The sequence below is a fragment of the Falco naumanni genome, chromosome 4 (genome assembly GCF_017639655.2).
Source record: "Falco naumanni isolate bFalNau1 chromosome 4, bFalNau1.pat, whole genome shotgun sequence".
NCBI classification, from domain to species: domain Eukaryota; kingdom Metazoa; phylum Chordata; class Aves; order Falconiformes; family Falconidae; genus Falco; species Falco naumanni.
Genome location: NC_054057.1, coordinates 28,531,400 through 28,552,833, shown reverse-complemented (window position 1 = coordinate 28,552,833; position 21,434 = coordinate 28,531,400). Strand labels below are relative to the sequence as shown.

Here is a 21,434-nt window from a genome sequence, read left to right as displayed (position 1 = left end):
ATATATCTGCATATAGACAAGCACATAGTATATATACACATTTGAATGTATACTTCAAATATATACACATAATATATATTGCACGCATGTAGACATATATATAGTATCTCTCATGTGTATATACCCTGTCTGTGTATACATGTGTATGTGTGTATATACATCTCCCACATTTAGGCTTTCTGGAAGGCATCACACTGACAGCATCACCCTTTTTTTTTTTTTCCCCAACCCTAGATTGGGAAGCTCGGATAGACAGCCACGGGAGGGTATTCTACGTTGATCACGTCAACCGAACCACCACGTGGCAACGCCCCACAGCCGCAGCAACGCCAGATGGGATCCACAGGTCTGGATCCATCCAGCAAATGGAGCAGCTGAACCGGCGGTGAGTGTTGGCACCTTTATTCCCTTGAGATCTGCGCTCCCCTTTTTCCACACTGCCCTGTAGCTTGCTTCCTTCCCCGGTGCATTGCATTGGCTTCCTAAGGATTTATCTTTACTCCTTGTTTCCTTCAAGTCCAATGTACATGTTCCTGTCCCCACCATGGTTCTCTTTCAGCCTGCTCATGTGCCTGCTGTGGGTGTCCGGTACCCAAACTTGCCCTCATGAGAAGTGCCGTTGAGTGAAAGATGTTGCAAAACATTTCAAACAGCAAGAAGAGGCTTTTGGAAAACTCTTTTGCAGTGTCTCCCAGAAGAGAAGGGAGTGTTCTTCCAAAAGATGGAGTCACTTTTGCTATTTAACTGTAAAAGCGGTATTGATGGGTCAGCATCTGGTGCTACGCTGCAAAGGGTTCTGAGCTGACTGTTCCCAGAACAGTGTTGCCATCTCAGCGTGGCGTTCTTGCTCACACTGACGAGGCCTGTTGAGAGGTCTGTCTCCTTTTCCAGGGCAGAGCGCTGCTAGAGCTGCTAGAGGACTGTACACATTTCTAGACGTAGACAGAGCTGCGTAATGTTGCATTGAGCCCTGCAAATCTGTCAGTTCATTCTGAGCTGGCTGAGATATCTCTTAATGTGGCACATATTTTCCCTTTGACTAGTCCACACCTAGATTTGTTTATCATTTCCTTCTCTTGCTTGCTTTTCAGGCTGAATTTAAGAGAAAAGTGAAAAAATAGACAGTTGGTCAAAAATCTTCCTTTTTTACTTCACAAAAGTTCATTTTTTTTGCAATTCCCTGCTTACTGTAATTATATGGCTTCTAGAAAAAGACAAGCAAAAGTGAAATTATATTCTAATTATAGCATGTAAAATGCCACAGAATTTTTTTGGTCTTTTTTTCTGTGCTAAGAGAAAGATCTCCAGCTGAGAGAAGGATGCAGAGTTTCAAAGTACTCAGAGTGCAGAATAGTTTGGGAGTTACTCTGTCTAAGGAGAACTGGGCCCTGAAGAACAATTGGAAAGTTAATGTAACCTGTGGAGAGCAAACCAGCCTTCTTAAAGTGACTATTTTGCAAGTGAAGTTGACACCATCACAATGCTCTTAAAGAATTTTCTCAAAAAAAATCATTATTTTGGGTAGCATTTTATAATAGGTGTTATGTCTTGCAAAAGTGGAAGAACCTGCTCAGTATTTATCTTCATTATAGCTTTCCTGAGAATGTGTCAAGCTACCACATTAACACTAAAAAAACCCCAACAACAAACCTAAAGAAAGGTTATATTTAGTGTAGATTCTCTAAAGGGATTTACATTATGTCTCTACCATTTAGCTTTTGCCTTTAAGAGAGATTTTGACCACGTCAAAGCTCATACTGTTTGGCTGCCACTTAAGCAAGTTACTGCCGCAGAAAGCAGAAAGCTCTGTTGTGGACATACATCAGCTCTTTTTTCTTTGTTTGTTTGGGGCTGGTGGTGGTGGTGGTAGTGTGTTTGGGGATTTTTTGTTGGTTTTTTTTGACAGTGAACTCATGTAAGTGCAGCACCATCAGGAAGGTGAAAATTGGTGCTTGTGAGAGAGGAATTTACCGTTCTGTTAGTTAATGCAGGTTAATCATTAAACCAGCTTGTCCGCAGCAACTGAAGGGCCGGCACTGTCTTTGTCACCTCCTTGCTTCAAACTTTATTATTCCATGTTTTCGTGTAGGCTGCCTGGCTTTCTTGATTATGGCTTGACTGTCACTGGTTTGGGTTGAGAATTGACAGTTCATGGGACTGACATTCTCTGAATCTCTCTGGTTTTAGTATTGACATACCCAGATACAAAGTGAGCAGTGTAGAGGGGTTTCAGCAGTAGCATCTCCTTACCCGAGTCCCCTTGAAGACTCAGTACTTTGCAACTTATTGAGCATGAACTGTCATGGCTTTTTGGGACCAGGGAAAAAAGCTAATGATTCTCTACTCTCTGCCAAAGAGCTCTGTTGATTTGAGAAGCTGAATACGGATGTCTCCTGTTGTTCCCAAGTTTGGGAACGTTTCCTAAGATTCTGGTAAAAGAGATTCATACTGAATCTCTGAGTGTTTGTCCAGTGGCAAGTTAGTTATATATTTTCAACCTGGCTGTTATAATTTTTAAAATTAGTGTTGTCCTAAAACTAATTTCAAATACTTTGTGTCTCCAGATTTCAGGACTGTGAGGAAAACTACTTTTTATAAGTGGTTATTATCAGCACTGTGAAGGATCAGGCTTTGTTTTAAGCACTCATTTTAGAAATACTGTTTTGTTGTATTTCAAACTTCATTATTTGAAATATTCTTCAACAGATGCAGCTGAGAATCATTTTAGGTGAGGCCACAGCAAACATAGACCTTATTGATAGAGTTAGCAGGAGCCTGAACTTTTGCTCTAACCTCAAACAAGATTTGGACTCAGAATCACTTAGCAGTTTGAAAAAACTTGGCGACATTTCTTTTTAAACCAATCTACTCACGTTTTGCCTTCCTGGTTTCATTTGTGGAAGGCAATGGAAAGACTAAAATATTACAAGGAAGCCTGATATTTCCAGCCCAGCCAAAACCACAAAGCTTTGGAAACTCAGCCTGAAAAAAAAAAACCATAGCCGTGATTGAGCCTAGTCCTGCTTTCCTCCTGTGCTCCAAGCTTCCCATTAGCTGTACTAGCCACTTGAGGATACAGGGAATGCAAAACTGGAATCTAAGTGTTGGGCAAACTCCAAAGGGACATCCATACTTCTTATTTTAAAGGCTTTTGCTTGTTTTCTACAGCACTGCTTGACTTGCTTGCTTGTTAGCAAAAAGGTAACAGCCCTTGTTCAAACTCTGTTGGAAAGATCCTTTCCAGCATATGTGTATCTAGACTTGTATTTGCACTAATTTAAAAGGTAATACGTAACATCAATTATAACCATAACAGTTAGGACAGCCACAATGTGGCATTTCTAAACTGCCATTGGTTTAGACAAATCACTTTGCCAGGAGACTGAAATTTCCAGGGGCATTCCCATAACTTTTGCACTTTCAATGTTTTCTTTAAGCACTTTGGCATTTTCTGGTATTTATACAAGATGATTTTATAGTATTGCAACCCAAAAGAAAAGTGTAGCCTTTTGTTGGCATACAGCTAGTGTTACTCTTTACGGTTTGCCAACAGGGATTTTCTACCATCTAATTAAATTGAAGCTACAAATGTTTTTTATATGTGTGCTTATATCCCTTAATTGTATTAACTTTTTTTTTTTTCCCCCTCCCCTGTCTGTTGCATGTGGGTGTTGTGAACTCCTTCAGTACTGGAATGGAAAGTTCATTCGATTGCACGTAGTTAAGTAAATAAAAATGTAAAATCTAGGTCTAAAATGGAGGGTTTAAAACTGCAGTAAATTCACGCTGTTGTGAAACCTGTTATCAGAATTTCCATGTAAAGATAGATGTTTACTTAAACAGTCAAAATGCACACTAAATGTAGCTTCAAATGACTTTGAGTGCTGGGGGGCACATATATGCTGTGAAAATTTAGCATCGATCTATTAAAACTTTAATTATATTTCTTAATTATCTCCAGCCCTTCTGCCCAAGATTGGGTTGTAGTGAGCTGCTTGAGAGATGTAAAAGCCAGATTTTAACTGCTTTGAGGAACTAGGTCCTAACTAACTTCTAATTTGGAATAAAGTATGGATTAATAACTAAAGAGAGAGAAAGTAAGTAAAATTCTAAGTCAGAAGTTGAGCAAAGGAAAGAAAAAAGGGCGTAAGTTAACAAAATGAGAGACCAACAATGCTGGATCAGAATAAATGCAGGCAGTAAAGCTGTTCTGTTTTATATACATACAGAAATGCAACCCAGAAATAAAGATTAAAAATATTGGGGTGGAGTAAAAGCTAATTGAAATAATTAAGAGAGCTTATTTTCTTTCTTTTCTTTCTCTTTCTGCTTCTTTCTTTCTGTTTCTCCTTACATTTTCTTTTTCTTTTCTTTCTCTCTCTGTACATAAAATATATTTCCTTATTTAATATATAAGACTTATATTCATAGCTTGCCAGCAGAGCCAAAGAAATCTGATCTCTCATCTTATTCCTCTGTCCATGTGAGTGAACAAGTTAACTCAAATTTTTGTGTAGTGCAAATTCAAAACACTCCAGGTTAGTCCCACAGCCAGGTGTATACTTTGTTCCTGATCTGGTAAGGTATATAGGATTGATCTCTTCCCTAAGACCATGATCAGTGCCATTGACATCAATTAATGTGGCAATTAGTTCTGTGATTAGTACGAAAATCACATTATAGGTTTTTTAAGGTGTTCGCAGGTTTTTAGTCAGAATTTTCTACTGTCATCCTTCTTGCTGTTGTTTGCTTATCTCTATATTGTTTCCTTTTGCTTATTCTGCAACTAGTCATCACCCAAGCTAAATGCCCGATCCCACTGATTTCCAAAAATGAACACAATGCTCGCATCCTCATGCCATTCACTCAGCTCATGTGTTACATCCTATTCTACTTTTCTGGGGCTGTCTTATCAATCGGATTGTAGCTCTTTCAGGTTATGCCACCTACTAGTTTACATTCCGTATTACCTGCCAAAATGGAAGTGTTCCCAACTGGTGGCTGTGCAGTATTGTAATAACCATTTTGTGAACACTCTTAATAGCCTTTACCTTTTTAGTGTTGAGCTTGTGCATCCAGTATTGAATAAGAAAGACTGAAGGGTACTTAGTGCACCACGGGAGTGACCCTTACTTCACTGGGTATACTACCATAAGACTAAATGAGAGGGGGAACCATCATCCACCAGTAGTTTTAGGTTCCAGACATCCAGATATTTTAAAGGGAAGCCTAGGAGCAGCTTGTAGCCTAAATACCTGTCTAAATTTGACCTTTGAGTATTCTTTGCTTTGCAACCTCTGTAGCCATTTGTTAGTGCAAGATGCCCTGTTTCCAGGGTAATGGCTGACCCAAGCACGAGTAGCTGCATCAATTGAAGAAGAATCAGGCATGCTTCTACTCTGTCATATGTTGAAGGTGGAAGTATTAGAATCATCTGAAACCAATGCTGATTGTTAAGGTAGAAACCACCAGAAAGCTCTTCTGTTAACTAAAACTTGTTGTTCCTTTCTCTGAATGTACGTAGCTACCAAAATATCCAGCGAACTATTGCAACCGAGCGGACTGAAGATGATGTTGTAGTAAACAACAGGGTGGAGAGAGTTCCCACTGGAGGAGGAAGTGACTCCGAGGCAGAGCCTTCCCAGCCAAGCTCAGGTATGGGGACAAAAGCTACTGAGTGCATGGTTGGGGCCATTCAGCGATGGCATTCAGTTCTGGGGAAAGCTGCATTTCCACAGGAGACCAGAATTTTATTATACCGGGTTGCAAAAACTAATTGAAAGAGAAGAGGTTTAGACTTGAGGCTGTGGGTTTTAGACCTGAAGCTATAGGTACAAAGCTAGATACAAAGGGCCTCCGTTCTTTTTTAACAACTACTAAGACAGACAAAGCATTTTTACTATAGTAAAGGGCTATTTGAAATTAAAATGGAAAAGACATCTGTTTTTTACTCTCCTTATTAGCTGCAAGAATGAAACTGTCTTGTTTTGCTGCCGTATGGTTTTTATCTTGGGGCACTGCAGTTTGTTCTGTCCGGGCACGGCTTCTGTGCTGCCATTTGCCCATGTGGTGGCACCTGCAGTGGCCCTGGCATCAAGTGTACTTGTGTTTATAAAGCTGCAATTTTGTGATACCTGTGAGCTGATCTAAGCGTGGGCTGCCACTGCAGGAGGCAAGCTGTCTTTTTACTCATCACTAACTTACGTGACAGGACCCCTTACCAGAGCAGAGAACTAACCTGACTGAAAAATAAGTTTACAGCCAGATTGGATTTTTCATCTGACTCATTAGATGATCAGACAAGAATGAGTCTCACTGCAAAGGAGAAGAATGGGTACCCAGGGTGGGATGGGATGGAAGGGAATTCTTCTGCTCTTTTTGGTGGTAGTCCTACTGATATTTTCTTAAAACATTTGTGAAACCATAGCCTAAGTGTTCATACCAGTCAAGAAACACCAGCAGACTAGTGCCCGCTATGCAACTTAGAACAATGAACTGCTTTGTCTGAGAACTTGCACCACCAAAATGAACAGCCAGTTCTTTTCCTTTTGGCCACTGCTGCCTCCACTTAACTTTGTGTTCTATATTGTCTGCTGGAAATAAACCTGACTTCTTGCCATCCTTTTGCCATTCCTCTGTAAATAGCATTGGCAAAGGGAAAGAACCAACACAATCTCTGCTTGAATTTTCTTAATGTTCCATGTTGAACAGGAAGAATTACACAGAGAAATAGTGAACTAACTTAGGTTTTTTTAACAAGTTTAGAAAAACACTCAATTTTGTCTGTTTGTTTTCCTGATCCATTAGGTGTTTTTAGTTTGAAAAATCAATTTTGACCAAGAGTGTTTAATGTTTGATATTCAAAGTTTCTTTGCAGTACTTTGTATTGCAATTTATGGGAGCATTTTACCTACACTGGATCTTATAGGGAGAACCCAGCCCTCTCTGTTAGCAGCAGGAATGGAAATGAGGTACACATTGTATTATTGGCATTTAAATTATAACTAATGTAGTCATTACTTGTAATATGGACAATCATTTACTATCATAGCTTACATAATAAAATAATAATTTAATAGGAATTGCAGCCATTAAGTATTTAGGTCAGTCTATTATGTAACATCCACGTTTTTGTTTTAACTTCGAAGAGGTAATGAATATTATATATGTCATCTTAACAGATTAGGAAATGTTTTTTGCTATAGATAATTGTTTTGCTTTTAGGAGAAAACGTGAATATTATGTAAAATGTCAAGAATTAAAAGATAAAGGGTGATGTAAACCAGACTAATATAAGAAAAAGCTGCAGTATGATACATGTGCTATTTGCCTTTTCATTTCAATTAAAAAGGTCAGAAGGAATACAATTTAGTCACATGAATCCAGATTCTAAAGCAGTATAAATCAATTTAATTCCAGCAGTGGATCCAGTGTGCAGTTTTAAGTGGGTAAAATAATATGATGTGTCTAGCAGGAAGAAAAAAAGTGATAAGATTAAATCTGTATGGTTCTGTTGATGACGTCTGCATCCAGTTTCCTTGGACTGCCACTAAAAAGTTGGCTTGTATTTGAAAATGCCAGAACTTCACACTCAAGCCATAATTCCACGGTACGAAGTATTTTTCTGGTGGCTGTAGAAGGTCAAGGACCTCCCACCTCCACAGAGTTACATTCTCAAATGCTTAGTTCTGCTCCTGTGCTTCATGAATTGATACAGATTAAAAATAATCCCTTTGTGTCTGTTTTTGTTTTCTTTACCCTACGAGTCCCCAAACCTGTGGCCTTCCAAAAATAATGCAATTACAAGTAAAGGGCAATGCTTTGCAGCACCAGCGTGGGTGTGAGTGGCTGAGCAGGGGGCTTCCTCAACCCAATCTTGCTACTAAATGCTTTCTGCTGATGAACCCCTCAGGCTGGACTGGGAAATCAGATTTCTCTAAAATCACCAGTTAGGATCTGGGTGACGGGATTGAACCAAACCATCAGCTGGTAAAAACAGTTGCATTCACATTGATATTTAGAGACAGCAGTAGATATGTTTTATATCATAGACACAGTTTTATAACATACAGTACAGAAAAGCATCTGGCTCCTGCGCTGCTACTGTAAGCACTGCATCACTAACCATGGGCAGGATGTCTACCAATTTGCCAGCAGGCTTGTCTTGGAAATACAATGAAGGTAAGTGCATCGAGCAGGACAGTGAGTTTTTTATACTGTCACTTTTGCAGGTGTTCATTAAAGGTTAAATAATAGACTGCACTTGCCACTATGTTAATAAGATTTTGTGCTTTTTTTTTTTTTTTTCTGTCCAGAGATTAGGAGGGAAGGTTCCCTTTCTCCTGTGAATTCTCAAAAAATCACCTTGTTGCTGCAGTCTCCAGCTGTGAAGTTCATCACCAATCCTGAGTTCTTCACTGTGCTGCATGCAAACTATGTGAGTAATTATGATTTGTTTTCTCACACAACTGATTTCTGAATCCCAATGCTGCACCTCAGGTCGTTGAGGAGAACACAGTGAATTTGAATTGCGTGACTTGGGGTCTTTTCTGAGTACCAGACCAGGCTGGGGACAGTACAGACAGGCTGCTCCAAGGAGACTCTTGTTGGGATTCTGCCTCATACAAGGAGTTCCCTGGCACAGAAAAGCTCTTTAACGTTATCCTTCCAGAATAAGCAGGAAGCCTTGGTTTCAGCTTGGTTGATTCCATTGTCTGTTGCTGCAGGGTGTGAGGTTGTTGCCTTTTGAGCAATGTTCCTGAGAGATCTTACTTGGATACCAGAGGTCTCAGGAAAAAGGGAAAAAGTTAACTCATGCAGTTTACGCTCCCAAGAAGCGTGTGGGCATAATACAGTGAAAGAAATACTGCCTTGAGTCAGTGTAGCTATTTTGGAAAAAATAAGAATTAAAATTAATTTTCAGAATGCAAATAACTTTTTTTCTCTCATTAATGCAATAAATATGCATGCTTTTTACAAACCTGGTGTGGAGTGGATAAAATGTAACAATAGGTCAACCAGGAGGAAACAGATAGGGAAATCTCACAAGGAGATGCAGTCCAGGTTTTCCATGCCTTGAGTGTAGTTCATCTGCATGTGACTTCTGAATCTTTGCAAAGTCATCCATTTCTGGGTAGGGATGACCTTTCTTTTTGAAGGGAAAACAAAGTAAAACACTTCAAGAGTTCCTCAGCACAGGTCTTTAGCTAAACTACAGACAACAAGTTTTAGCTGTGGTGCTTTGTGGATTGAAGCCAGATATCCATCTGCAAGCATCCGCCAGAAATTATTGCCCATGAAATCCTGCGGAGGAAAGGATATATTAACTTATCTGACATTACCTGAACTGGGTTATGGGGTGCACGTAATTTCTTCCATTGACAGGGTGATAGATAATGATTTATAGCTGGGAGCAGTATCATTTTCATTTGGCATAGTTGTTTGCAAAATGTGCAACTGATTTCATAGTGTAAGGAACAGCTCACAAGAGACTGAATGCCAATTTTATTTTTCACTGAAACAAAAAAAGCCAAGAGAGGCCTTTAGTTTGAGCCTATAAAGTTGTCTCTAATATGAGAGCCAGAATAATCTATTGAAACATCTGTCAAATGGTCATACAGATTCCACTTGTACAGAAATAATGGCCCACATAACTTTTGCCTTAACAAGGTTGTAATATTTTAACCACAAGCCCCTATTAAAATTTCAAGCTATTAATTATGCCAATGAAGTTGGGATTGGAAAATATTATCCAGCAGTTAGAATTAAAAGAGAAAGGCTCTAATTTTTCAGATGTTTTATTTCCTTGGAGAGATAAAACTACATTACTTGTTTTGTTTTCCTAGTGCAGCTAAGGGATACTCACACAATCATTGATCACACATTAGATCAAAATACAACTTCTGTCAGGGGCTAGGCTGGGATCTTAGCAAAATGTGACCATGAAGCTTTCCTGGGTTATAATGAGATCATATCTTCAGGGCAGAGGTTATACCTCTGTGATTTCTTAACATTTACTAACTCTTGCCATAATTAGGGACCCTGTGCTGCAGTAGTACTCTCTTCTCAGTGCTACCACCTCAATAAATCCTTAAATAATAAAGATAGTACTTGTAAATGTTTAATTGAATTATAGTGGTTACATGCATTAAAAGTACAGAGCAACAGAGAATTTAAAGCTGTTGGGTCAGATTCTCTGAATAGATTACAGGTGCGCACACTGGGGCTCACTTCACTGGAGATGCGAGTCTTCCTGTGATCCTTTATTACTCTAACGAGTAATTAAATCCGTTGGGCTGACCAGCAGAACCAATGCACTCATTTTGTCTCTAGTGAAATGCTCAGAAGGGTTGCAGATGTTTGTAAAGCTTCCTACCCTGCCTTGGGTAGCTTTTTCCATGCAGTAGAAGATCCCAAGAGTAGCCTGTGGATGAGAAAAGGTGTTGTCACCGCAAGTGTGTTTTGTGGTGCTCTGTCATTGAATACACTGTGGTAATAAATACAGTTCACTGTGGTCCCTGTTCTGCAACGAGATCAGCACTGACTCACTCAGAACTGCATCAGGGCATGTTCCTCTAAGAGGTGTATTTAATGTCCATTGTGAGATACAACTGGCTGCCTGAGGGGTAGCATTCATCTGACTCATGAAAACATCTCCATCAGACATGCTTTGTAGTCGTTGCAGAAACAAAAATTCAGTTCTAGGAAAGGACTCCTTTCAAAATAGCCAATTGAAAGTGTCTCTTTCTGTCCTGTGGCTATAAAGTGACCATAAATGAGGTAGCATGCTTAGATGTAGATATCTGCACTGCAGTCCTCTTAAGTTCATGAATCTTACCATATACATCTTGATTTGAATTATAGCATAAATACGTGTTCACAGCAGTCTTTGCATCTCTCTGGCATCATCCAGTCACACAGGTGGGGTTTCTGTTGACCGGTGAAAGCAATGGAATAGGCACAACTACATACATCTTGAGTGTGTGGTGTTTTAGCTGACCGTCTTTTTGGAGTGCATTAGAAAAGCAGTTTATGCACAAGCTGACTATGCATAACATGTGGGATGTTTCCCTTTCCAGATTGTATTTCTTAATTCTGGGTGTTCATGGAAAGTAGTCATCAAATCAAAACAATGAGATGGAAGTGATTCTTCACTCTAACAGGATTTGTTTCAGTTCTTTGGGCATATGTCCCATGAAATAACCATGTTGTTTTGACATCAGAACTGGTTTTCCTCACTTTTGTTTTCCATCTCGTAGAGTGCCTATCGAGTCTTCACTAACAGTACCTGCTTGAAGCATATGATTCTGAAGATCCGTAGAGATGCTCGTAATTTCGAGCGCTATCAGCACAACAGAGACCTGGTAAATTTTATCAACATGTTTGCTGATACCCGACTGGAGCTTCCTCGTGGCTGGGAGATAAAAACTGACCAGCAGGGCAAGGTAAGAGTGCCAACAAAACTAATCACTCGTTTAACACAGCGCATCAGACTACAGGATTACTAAAGGTTCCTCCCTTCTTGACTCAAAATTGGTGAAAATTTGGTTTAAACAACACAAGCAGCAAACAGTTCTTTTAGAAGCAGAAAAGGCTTCAATAACAAGTGTTTAAAATCACAGTGGTGACCCTCTAGCTTTCTGTGGAATATCACACCATAGCCAAGACAGCACTGGACTAACAAAAATGTTGAAGCCAGAGTTTAGGTCTGTCATTACAGAAACATTTAGGTTAGTGTCTCTGCCTTCAACGAAGCTTTGCTGAGTGACTGCTGGAACCACCAAACAGGCTAAAGCAGTGTTCCCCAGTAGTTTTATTCTCTTATGTCTTGTTTACTTCATGGCTATTGCACGTGATTTTGACCTATGTAGCTTCAAGTATTTTCCAAGAGCTATTCTAGCTTCAACTGAGAAAGTCCTGTGATTTGGAGGTGTCTTCTATGGACTGCACCTAACCAGGGTATTTCTGATACACGATTGCCAGTGGTTTTCACTTCATGATCCCACAATACCATCACAGTGTTGGCAGTCTTCTTACAAAAAAAACATTGTTCCTGTGTGTTTCAGTCTTTCTTCGTTGACCACAATAGCCGTGCTACCACTTTCATAGATCCCAGGATCCCGCTGCAGAATGGTCGTCTCCCTAATCATCTGACTCACCGGCAACATCTTCAGCGACTTCGTAGCTACAGCGCTGGAGAGGTAATTGTGCTAGTATCGATACAGTTACTTTTGACAGCGATCTTCCGCAGCAGTAAAAGTACTTCTTATCGTTGAAGTGCGTTTAAACAGACTGTCTTTTGCATTTTTCTTTTCCAAAGGAAATAAGGCATTTTTTTCTTTCTGAAGTGTTTATCTCAGAGCTTGCTAATAATGAAGGTTTATATTTTGACCATTTTCAGAATAAAATAATAAACAAGTAAAGCTAAATAACCAAAGTGAAATGATGACAAAATAGATTTGAAAAGAAGAATCCATATTTGACACCCTAGTCTTGCTTTAGTAAAGTCATTCATTATTTTTATAGCCTGTTACTTCAGCAGCCTCGTATGTTTCTTCATTCCTCACTGTGACACTGTGCTCTGAAAAGATATACTCCCTAGCAGTAGTGTTATGATGTATGTTGAGGTTTGCCTCCCTAGCTTTCAATCACATTAAACATCTTTCCTGTGTTTCATGGGGATGATTTTTCTCACTGAGGGCCATGGACAGGATTGCTAGAAGCATAAATCCGGGGTTTGTATCGGGGATTTAAGGAAGAAAAATACCGGCAATCAGATTCTTCATATAGGAAATCCATACAATTGAAGATTTGTAAAGATTGAAGCTGAATAGCAGAGATGTATGATGGCCAAAGGATCTTCCTCTGCTGGAAAAACATCCAGAGAAATGCTTGTGAAATTAACACTGAAGTTTATTGCAGCAGGACCAGCCTGAACACCTGCCACTGCCAAATGGGGCTGGGATCAGGAGCTGGCTGGGGTGTGAGGTCAGTACTTCAGGACCAAAGGCAGAGCGGGTGTGAATAGCTTGGGTAGGTTTTCCCCGTCTTGGGTGAATACGGCAATGTGTTTTCTGAAGATAGAAGTGTGTCAGTGGATCTGTTTCAGTCATATCTCCCCGCCAACTTAGCAGCTTCGCTTTGCCAACAGCCTGCAGTTCAGTGTTGCTGTTGTGACTGTATTACTGTCATGAATGTAAAGGTCACCTGCATGATGATTGATATTTGGGCCCATGCTTTCCTGGAGACTTGCTCACAAATTCACTATGTCAGGGACAGAAGCACCACTGAGCAGCTCAGATGACCTAGCCCAAAAAATACACTGGTTTTGCAAGTGCTGGCAAGGCTGGCAAAGAACAATTTGCAATAAACCCAGAATATTGAGTACAGGGAAGGGAGTGAAAAGCATTGAGTACTTTTCTAGGTAGTGATTCATCAGGGAAATTGTAAACTGCTCATTGAGGCCAATGATTTGGCCTGACCAGCCAGTGAAACAGGGCCTTCTGTCTTGGGAGCCATCAGCGCTGGCATCTTCATCTCAGCCTTGGTGGCCCAGGTCCCACAGTGCTTCTGCATCCTTGTCGTAGTCAGTAGCTTCCCCTCTGGAACTATCTCCTGCTCTGCTGGAAGGACTCCCGTTGATTTCCAAGGACTCTGGATCGGTGCCTAAAAGCCCACCATTTACAAGGAAGAGATTCATCCCTTGGCAACTCAGCCCATTTATTAAGAGCCACGTTCTGTGCCATTTCTTCCAAGTGTATTTGGATGTGCTTTTGTCCTATAAATCATGTCTGTAGAGACACACTTGGGGCTTTGTCCTGGCCATGTGTCAGCTGTCTGCAGTCCAGCTGGTTTCTTTGCTGAGCAGGTGGTGTGGCCTCTGGAATCTGTCACCAGGACAGTACTGAAGGACCAAGAAAGACAACCACCAGTTTTGTATATTCTGTACAGATGTCAAACGAGCCTGAAGGAGAGAAGGAGAGCAGAACAGTGCAGCTTCAGTCCTGATTGCTTGCGGGTGCCAGAGGGTATAGAAAAGAGCTAGGGCAATGAGAGGAAAAACTCTGTCCCCTGCCTTGGCACACACACCTGGTATCATGCCCAAGTGCCAAAATGAGTGTCATGTGGACTTCCCAGGGACTTTGTGACACTGAGTGATCGATCAGTTGAGGAAAAAGCAGACAGAAATCATAAGCAGGTGAGCCCAAAGTGGGGAAAAAAAAGTGCCACAAGTTCACACATTCAGAGGTGGCTCATAGCTGAGTCATCATAAAGAAATCATTATAGTTCTAAGAAATTTTCATCTCAGTACTCAACAGTGGACAGGAAGACAAATGTAATGTCTGGAATTCTTAGAAAATTAATAGAAAGATCTGTTTAATCTAGGAGACACAGGCATTACAAGAACTAAGTTTTGGTAGTAAAAGCCAACCAATTCCATCAAAATAAGGCAGGGTTGAAATTCAGCGGGAATAGTTAACCATAGGAACTAATGATTACGTGGGCATTGGGTCTACATTTCTTCATAGTTTCAGGCCAAAACACAGTGCAAAAGCCAGTTCTGTCTTAATCATCAGCAAGTTTCCGAGCTCCCTAGCCAGGGGCAGTGCAGTGAGTAAGCTGTGGTGCCAAAGTAAAGACAGTAATCTTCTTCCCTCCCTCCTATGACATCCATGGATCTTCTAAATCCTTTTGGCTTATCAAAATGTGGCCTTGATTCCTGTGTTGTTGAACAGAGTGCCTTAAAATACTAATAAAGAATTGATTTTTAGTATTTCGAACATAATTTTAAAACTCCCTCATGAAACTGGAACATTAAAATGTGCTTTCTCAAATATGGCAATTTGCTTTATGACATATGAAATTCATTCTCAGTAGAGAATGGAAATAGCAATTGCACAGCTTCTATAGAAGGCTGGCTGTTGCTTCCAAGTACTTTTATTCAAGGCCTACCCCAACTGTTAACAGACCAAGTGGAGATTAAAACTGCCCTTTTTCCCTTAATCTCTGTATGGTGGGCTGTGTCTTAAAAAAGTATCTGTGCACATAATAGTACTCCATTTCCCTTTTCTGAGAAAGAAAGCATCCATTTCATTAACTAATTGGTAATATTTATTCTTTTCTTCATGTTGAAGTATTCTTCTAAAGGAAGGACCTCTGTAAAATCTTTTGATATCCACCTGAGTAGACTCTTGATTTTAAATGGTGTTATATATAAATTTGACCAAAATGCTACAGATGCTTGTGTAAGCACTTCTTTAAGGTTATCAATCTTTTACAGGAAAAAGATGGTTGATGCTACTCTTGGTTACCAGATTTTTGACAGTAAAGTTCAGGTAGCTGTCCTGGCCGTCGGGAACTAAAAGAACCTAGGTCACTGTGTTTGTTCCCCTCTGCCACTGCTATGAACAGAACAGGTCAGGAGCACTTTCTATTCCCTCTAAGGGACTTCCCATCTGCAGTGGGAATCAGCATGCATGATTACAGGGTAGAGATATTAAAGACAAAAAGAAGAAAGAAACAGGCATCCATAATGGAGAGGCAAGAATTTCTGGTTAGCAAGAAAAGCAGAGGAGGTACTGGAATATGTAAATCCACTTACTGACCCAAAGTGCAACAAGCAAATAGCAGGATTAAACAGGCAGGAGCCTCCCAAATCCAGCAGTGATACAGAACCCAGGAAAGGGTATTATATCATTGAAAGGCTCCTGTGATAGTCTGGACTCTCCACTCTGGTTGCAACATCCCGGTATCAGTTGCCAAGCTGTTAAGCCCTGCCATAAATCTGTCAGATTACCGTGCACTAGATGAACCAGGTCACTGAATTGTTAGAGGGGCAGTCTTTTTTTTTTTTAATTCACTTTTTTTTATTTAGAGAGTAATGCGCTAATCTAAATTAATGATTCAATTAGAAAGTCAAAGTAGACAAGGGGATTGTGAGTAAACACTGAATTGGAGCAATCAATTGTACTATATTAGCTAAAAGATTGGAAAGAGGAGTGTTAGCAAAATGGAAGTTAATTAGACGGCTGGGAATTTTCCTGTTGTGTTGCCAGAGAAAAATTGCTTAGAGGAGTAAATGTGTAAAGACTATGATCCAAACACAGCATTAGCAATGCCTAATGATGGTGTTGAAGAGAAGCACAGCACCACAGAGTGTGCAGTTTACTATGTTAAGGTGCATACAGAACTGGATTCGTACAATCTGGATGACTTCATCTGTTAAATCTGAATTGGGAAGAAGGGAAGAGGGGAGTGAAGGTTTCTTTTCATGGGCTTTAGACATGTTTTCTTTCAGAATTCTTGCTTTAGGAGAAATATGTTCAGGCACACAACTCAGCAGCACTGGAAAGCTAGCCAAAAGAAAAAAGAAAAAAAAAAGAACAAGGGGAGGATCCAGCCCCAGGCTGGCCAGAAGTACCGTGTGTTCCCAAGTGACCCGCAAATACCAGCTGGTGCCAATTTTTATGGGAGATGGGTGTTTAACTCCTCTGTTTCTCCTCCATTTCCCCCTTCCTATCTTCTCTTCAGTAAATCTATGTCCAGCAACAAGGGCATAGGATTTGTCTTTGCCAAGGATGAGTCAGAGAGCATCCTTACAAACAGGCTTACCCACTGTCCATGCTCCCATACAAGCCCATTCTACAAGAAGCTGGGGAAGCTCCACTGTGGCAATGGATTACAGGGCATCTCTTGCGCCTCAATTTCCTCCTGCTTCCACAGCATGGAGTGAATGCCAGAAAGGCCAGATGGTGCCTGCCAGGGTGGATGCCTGGGTCACAGGGCGAAAGCTGCCTAAGCCTGAGCTAAACTTGTGGTGCCAGTTGGCCCACGGGGTGGGGGGGGTGGGAAGGAGGCAAAGGCAGGAGATTTGGCACAGCACAAAGGGACTTGCTGAATTGTGTGTGACCTGCTTGAAAGTTCTTTCTGTTTTCAAAGGTGAGAAGGGTTGGACCAAGGTTAGCACATCATGACTATTCCCTTGTAGTCAGCAGATGCCTATCAGTATGAAATGGGTGCAAGTGAAATCGTAATTGAATGATGGAGCAAAATATTCACCATGCACTCTCACAGCAGTTTTGTGTTTTCAATTTAACCTCTGTATTGACACCTGTCAAGTGCATTGACTGGTATCTTGTTACATATAAATCCTTTATGCTTTAGGTGCTGCCAAGGTAACTTGCCAGTCACATTTAGCTTCTCAGTTTTCATTTATATCCAGTTGGAAGACCTGGCATTTGGCTGTACCACTGAAAATGGGTTGGCACCATTTGCTTGGATGCAGACCTAATAATTTAAAATATTGGAGTAGGGGCAATTTCTTCCTTAAGTGATTGCCAAGTACTTCGATTTGTGCAGTGAGAAAGGAGCAGCTAGCAGGCCAGCAGAATGTCAGTTGGGATTCCTAATGCATCTTGACCTGATACAGGGTATCCTCCCAGTGATTTTGTGGCAGTGCTCCTCTGTTGGCTTCACCATGGCCGTGTTCCGGAGGAACACGTATGAGAGAGAGGGGTTGGTTCCCCTCAGCTTGCACAAGTCTCCTAAGACTTAGGCAGCAAGTAATGCCTCACTGAAGACAGATTGCCAGACCTCATTGTAGGGCTTCTAACATCCTCAGACCTCAGTGTTTTCCCACCTTTTAATGTATCTGCCTTCCTGACACGATTCCCTTCACTGGATACTGTGTTTAGAACAGTGACATTCTTTAAGTGACTCAGTTAAGTAGTAGTGATAAATTTCATACTTACTACACTTTTTATCAGCTCTTTGGATTATGTTCTTTTTTCAATGTATGCAATTCAACTTCTATTTCTGGTTATTTAAGTTAGGCACCCTCCTTTTGTGATGATATAGTTCGTTGATCTGTGATCTACATAGGTATTTACTTCCTCATTTAATTTCTATTTTTAAATTTTAAATATTTCTAATTTTAAAATTCCCTTCAACAGTGTTGCATGAACTTGTTGCAGTGTTGTGGGGTGTTTTTTTTTTCTTTTCTCAAATTAACATTGCTGTAAAAACCTTGAACTGTATCAAGTTACGCTAGAACAGACTTTATGATATTACAGAGATCTTGCTTTCATTCAGCCAAAGAACTCCCTCACTGCAATACTTATATTCACTTGCATTTACTTCTGGATTCTAGTGCCTTCGCTGCAGCATCAAAGAGGTGTGGTAGCGGTGGATGATGGTGGCCCTCCATTTAGTAGCAGAGAATTACCTGCCTATTTTGACTAATGTATAAAGCTATAGTTTTCATGCAAGCTTTCTGTCCTTCCGTCAGTCAGCATCATGGACCATTCCAAAGGTCACAGGAGTAAAGATGAGAAGCCTCTTTATGGCCTGATGTGCTGCTGATGGTCAGGTTTGATCACTCTTTCCCTTTTCTCTGATGTTGTAGGCCTCCGAAGTCTCTCGAAACAGAGGAGTTACTCTGTTGGCCAGACCAGGCAATAGTCTCGTAACAGCTATTCGAAACCAGCACCATCATGAGACATTACCTCTGGGTAAGCAAAGTTCAAAGCCGTGCTCACAAAGATGCTTTTTAGAACTCCTCACCAACCGCATGCACTACCTTGTGTTGCCCTGTGCCTCACTAGCAGTGCAGCCAGTGTGCCCCTGCACAGTCATTGTGACAATGGTCAATAAAGTCTCTGTACTTTCCCCCCCCCCCTCCCCCCCATTTTCCAGCTTACAATGACAAGATTGTTGCATTTCTACGCCAACCCAACATTTTTGAGATGCTGCAGGAGCGTCAGCCCAGCTTGGCCAGAAACCACGCACTCAGGTACCACTTTTTTCCAGACTGCTGAAACCAAGTTCCAGGAATGATTTCTTGTAGAGTGGGGGAAAACAAATTCTAGTAACTGTAGTACAGAAGATGAACTTAAGCCCCTATGGAACTGTCACCATTAAAGGGTTCGTGTGGACCACCAGAATCTGTGTAGTCACCGTAGTTATTTTCCACAGACACTCAGGAAGGAAAAAGAACCAAAATAACTATGGGCGAACAGTGACATTTCCATTCTAAGTATTACTGAGTAGCAGCAGCTATGCTTTTCAGAAGATAGGGGTAACATTGTGTTTGGATGGAAGTCAGCAGCAAAACCCCCATAACTTCAGCAGAACCAGGATTTTACTTAATGGATGGATTTACACCCATGCATGGACATAGTCACCCTAGATTTTGTAAAGAAATAGGAACATTATGAAGTAAATTGTACTCTTGTCTTTAATCTTTCTCACATATGACTTAATGGTACTTCTTTCCAAAGTAATTAAACTGTATCTTTCTTTTTCTTATGCCCATTCCTTTCCTAATAGGTTTAAAAAACAAATAAAATAAAATTAAAAAAAAAACAACCCAGAACCAAAAGCCATTACAGTTTAAACTCATTCTAATTCCAAAAGTTAAATTAATTGTGTTGGCCAAGAACCTAAGCTGGCGTTAGTCAGCCTCAGCAATGCCAGTGTGCACCAGCTGAGAGTTTGACCAAGAATCTAGTTCGTACTGTGCAGTAAAAGACGTGGCTGTGGGACTGGCGGGGGAGGGGAGGAAGAGCAAGGGGAGAGCCTTCAAGGTCCTGCAGCGCAATTCCTGCTGATAGTCTTACTGGCTGGCAGCTTACCTGTGAGAGCCAGACAAAGAGTTCTTTGGGTGTAAGGATTAGACTTCCTTCCTGGAGGAATTAATGCATTCAAATAAAATGAGGGAGACAGAATGAAAAATGCGCCCGGTATTCATGATGTACATTTCTGTAACTGAGAATTTTTTGTCTTCACCATCAAATTATTCCAGACTAATTTTTTTTCTCACCTGTAGTTTGAATTCTCATTTCTCAGAGAACAGATGTGGCTTTTATCTCCTTTTGAGCAGAGAACAAAATTGACTAGTGATAGGGACTAGACAGCTTAGCCAGTGCGTAATGAGATTTGTAACAGGATATTGAGCCCTTCGCCTCCGGGTCATTGCTTTGATTATACCTTATGTCAGGAGTGATCCCAAGCTACCGCCTCACACTCATACAGCATGTATTAAGCAAATTCGTAGGAGACAAATGTCCATCTTTTACAGGGCTTGATTCTGCAATACATTGCAGCCTCACCCAGCAAGGTGCTAAAGCACAACCTTGTCTTGATACTAGAATAAATATTCTTGGACACTGCAATATGCTTTAGAAGCACACTGACAGACTTGGGGTGTAGATCTCCATCTCCATTATCCTCATCTGCTGGTAGGATCCTAGCCTGTTTCCCATTCCTTATTAGCATTCCTTTAAACAAGAAACTGTATGATTTTACACATGTACTGTATAACATCTATGTGATCATTTAGTATCAAATATATGTTAGAGTGTTTTTTGCCAGATAGAACTGACAGAGGGAAAGGAAGTGGTATGATGTGAAATTCTCTTAATGAAAGGTGGTATATTAGTTGCAGCCTTAAACAAAAAGTCTGTCTGTCAGTGACCTTAGCACTACACATGCGCTTGTAGGACTAAGAATCACTCTGTTTTCTAAAATATAGTATAAAATCTCTTGCTTTTGTATCAGGGAACTGAGTGATATAAATAGATATTTTTTTCAAGTTTGTTAGTGAGATTAGAGAATGAATCAGGCAGTTGTTTGCCATTTTTCTAAGGAGATAAATGGGAACTGGCAAAATACCAAGGAATAACAACTGTGTGCATGGTTCACGCCTTGATAGTGGCAGGTTTTCTTCTTTCTCTTTCTTCTCAATGATACCATTTATGTTTCAGGGAGAAGATCCATTACATTCGGACAGAGGGTACACATGGGCTTGAAAAGTTGTCTTGTGATGCAGATTTAGTAATTCTGCTGAGGTAATCAATTTGATCAAAAGCATTATGTAATTACTTATGGTACCAGAGAAGCTGGCAGGCTTTTTCTCAGCATAATTGAAAAGATTTTATTAAGTCTTCCAGGTCATTTGTAATTAGAGTAGAATTCATTTTTACTGATAGTCACCCAAAATAATACAGCCAGAGTATATCTGTCAACTGTTACTTCCTGAAAGGCAGCCTCCATCAGTGCAGTAAACTCTGTCCCCAGCCAGCTCAGTCAATGTAGCTGTTACTGTCAGGTAGCAGATAAAAAAGAATCAGGTCAAGATGTTTCCTTTTAGTGGAAAAATTCTTGTTTCCTTTTTTTTTAAAAAAAAAAAAAAGGAAAAACCTTGTCTTTCTCAGTGCAAATGACTAATGTAACTGATCATGAAATTTCTGGTTTTACCACAGCAGTGCTGCCCACACATGCAGGACCATGTCACACTAATAAAACCTCGATGTACAGTGCAGTGAGCATTGCTTGGGTAACCTAGATAAGGCTTCAGTTTTTATTAGGACCAGAGAGCTTGGTCTTCGGGCGCTAACTACTTTTGTTCAGCACAGATAGGGACTTATTTTGTTGTC

The 21,434-nt window shown here is 40.5% G+C and overlaps 1 protein-coding gene across 2 annotated transcripts in view; it reads left to right on the top strand.

The window, feature by feature from the left end:
* The window catches only part of HECW1 (HECT, C2 and WW domain containing E3 ubiquitin protein ligase 1), a 262,306-nt gene that overhangs the window by 193,478 nt on the left and 47,394 nt on the right, over positions 1 to 21,434 (top strand). For both annotated transcript variants that reach the window (XM_040590899.1, XM_040590900.1), the window contains 8 exons: positions 235 to 385; positions 5,525 to 5,655; positions 8,316 to 8,437; positions 11,259 to 11,444; positions 12,066 to 12,200; positions 18,404 to 18,509; positions 18,694 to 18,790; positions 20,763 to 20,846. In XM_040590899.1, coding sequence (XP_040446833.1) covers positions 235 to 385; positions 5,525 to 5,655; positions 8,316 to 8,437; positions 11,259 to 11,444; positions 12,066 to 12,200; positions 18,404 to 18,509; positions 18,694 to 18,790; positions 20,763 to 20,846 — 1,012 coding nt within the window. The remainder of the gene's footprint in view (positions 1 to 234; positions 386 to 5,524; positions 5,656 to 8,315; positions 8,438 to 11,258; positions 11,445 to 12,065; positions 12,201 to 18,403; positions 18,510 to 18,693; positions 18,791 to 20,762; positions 20,847 to 21,434) is intronic.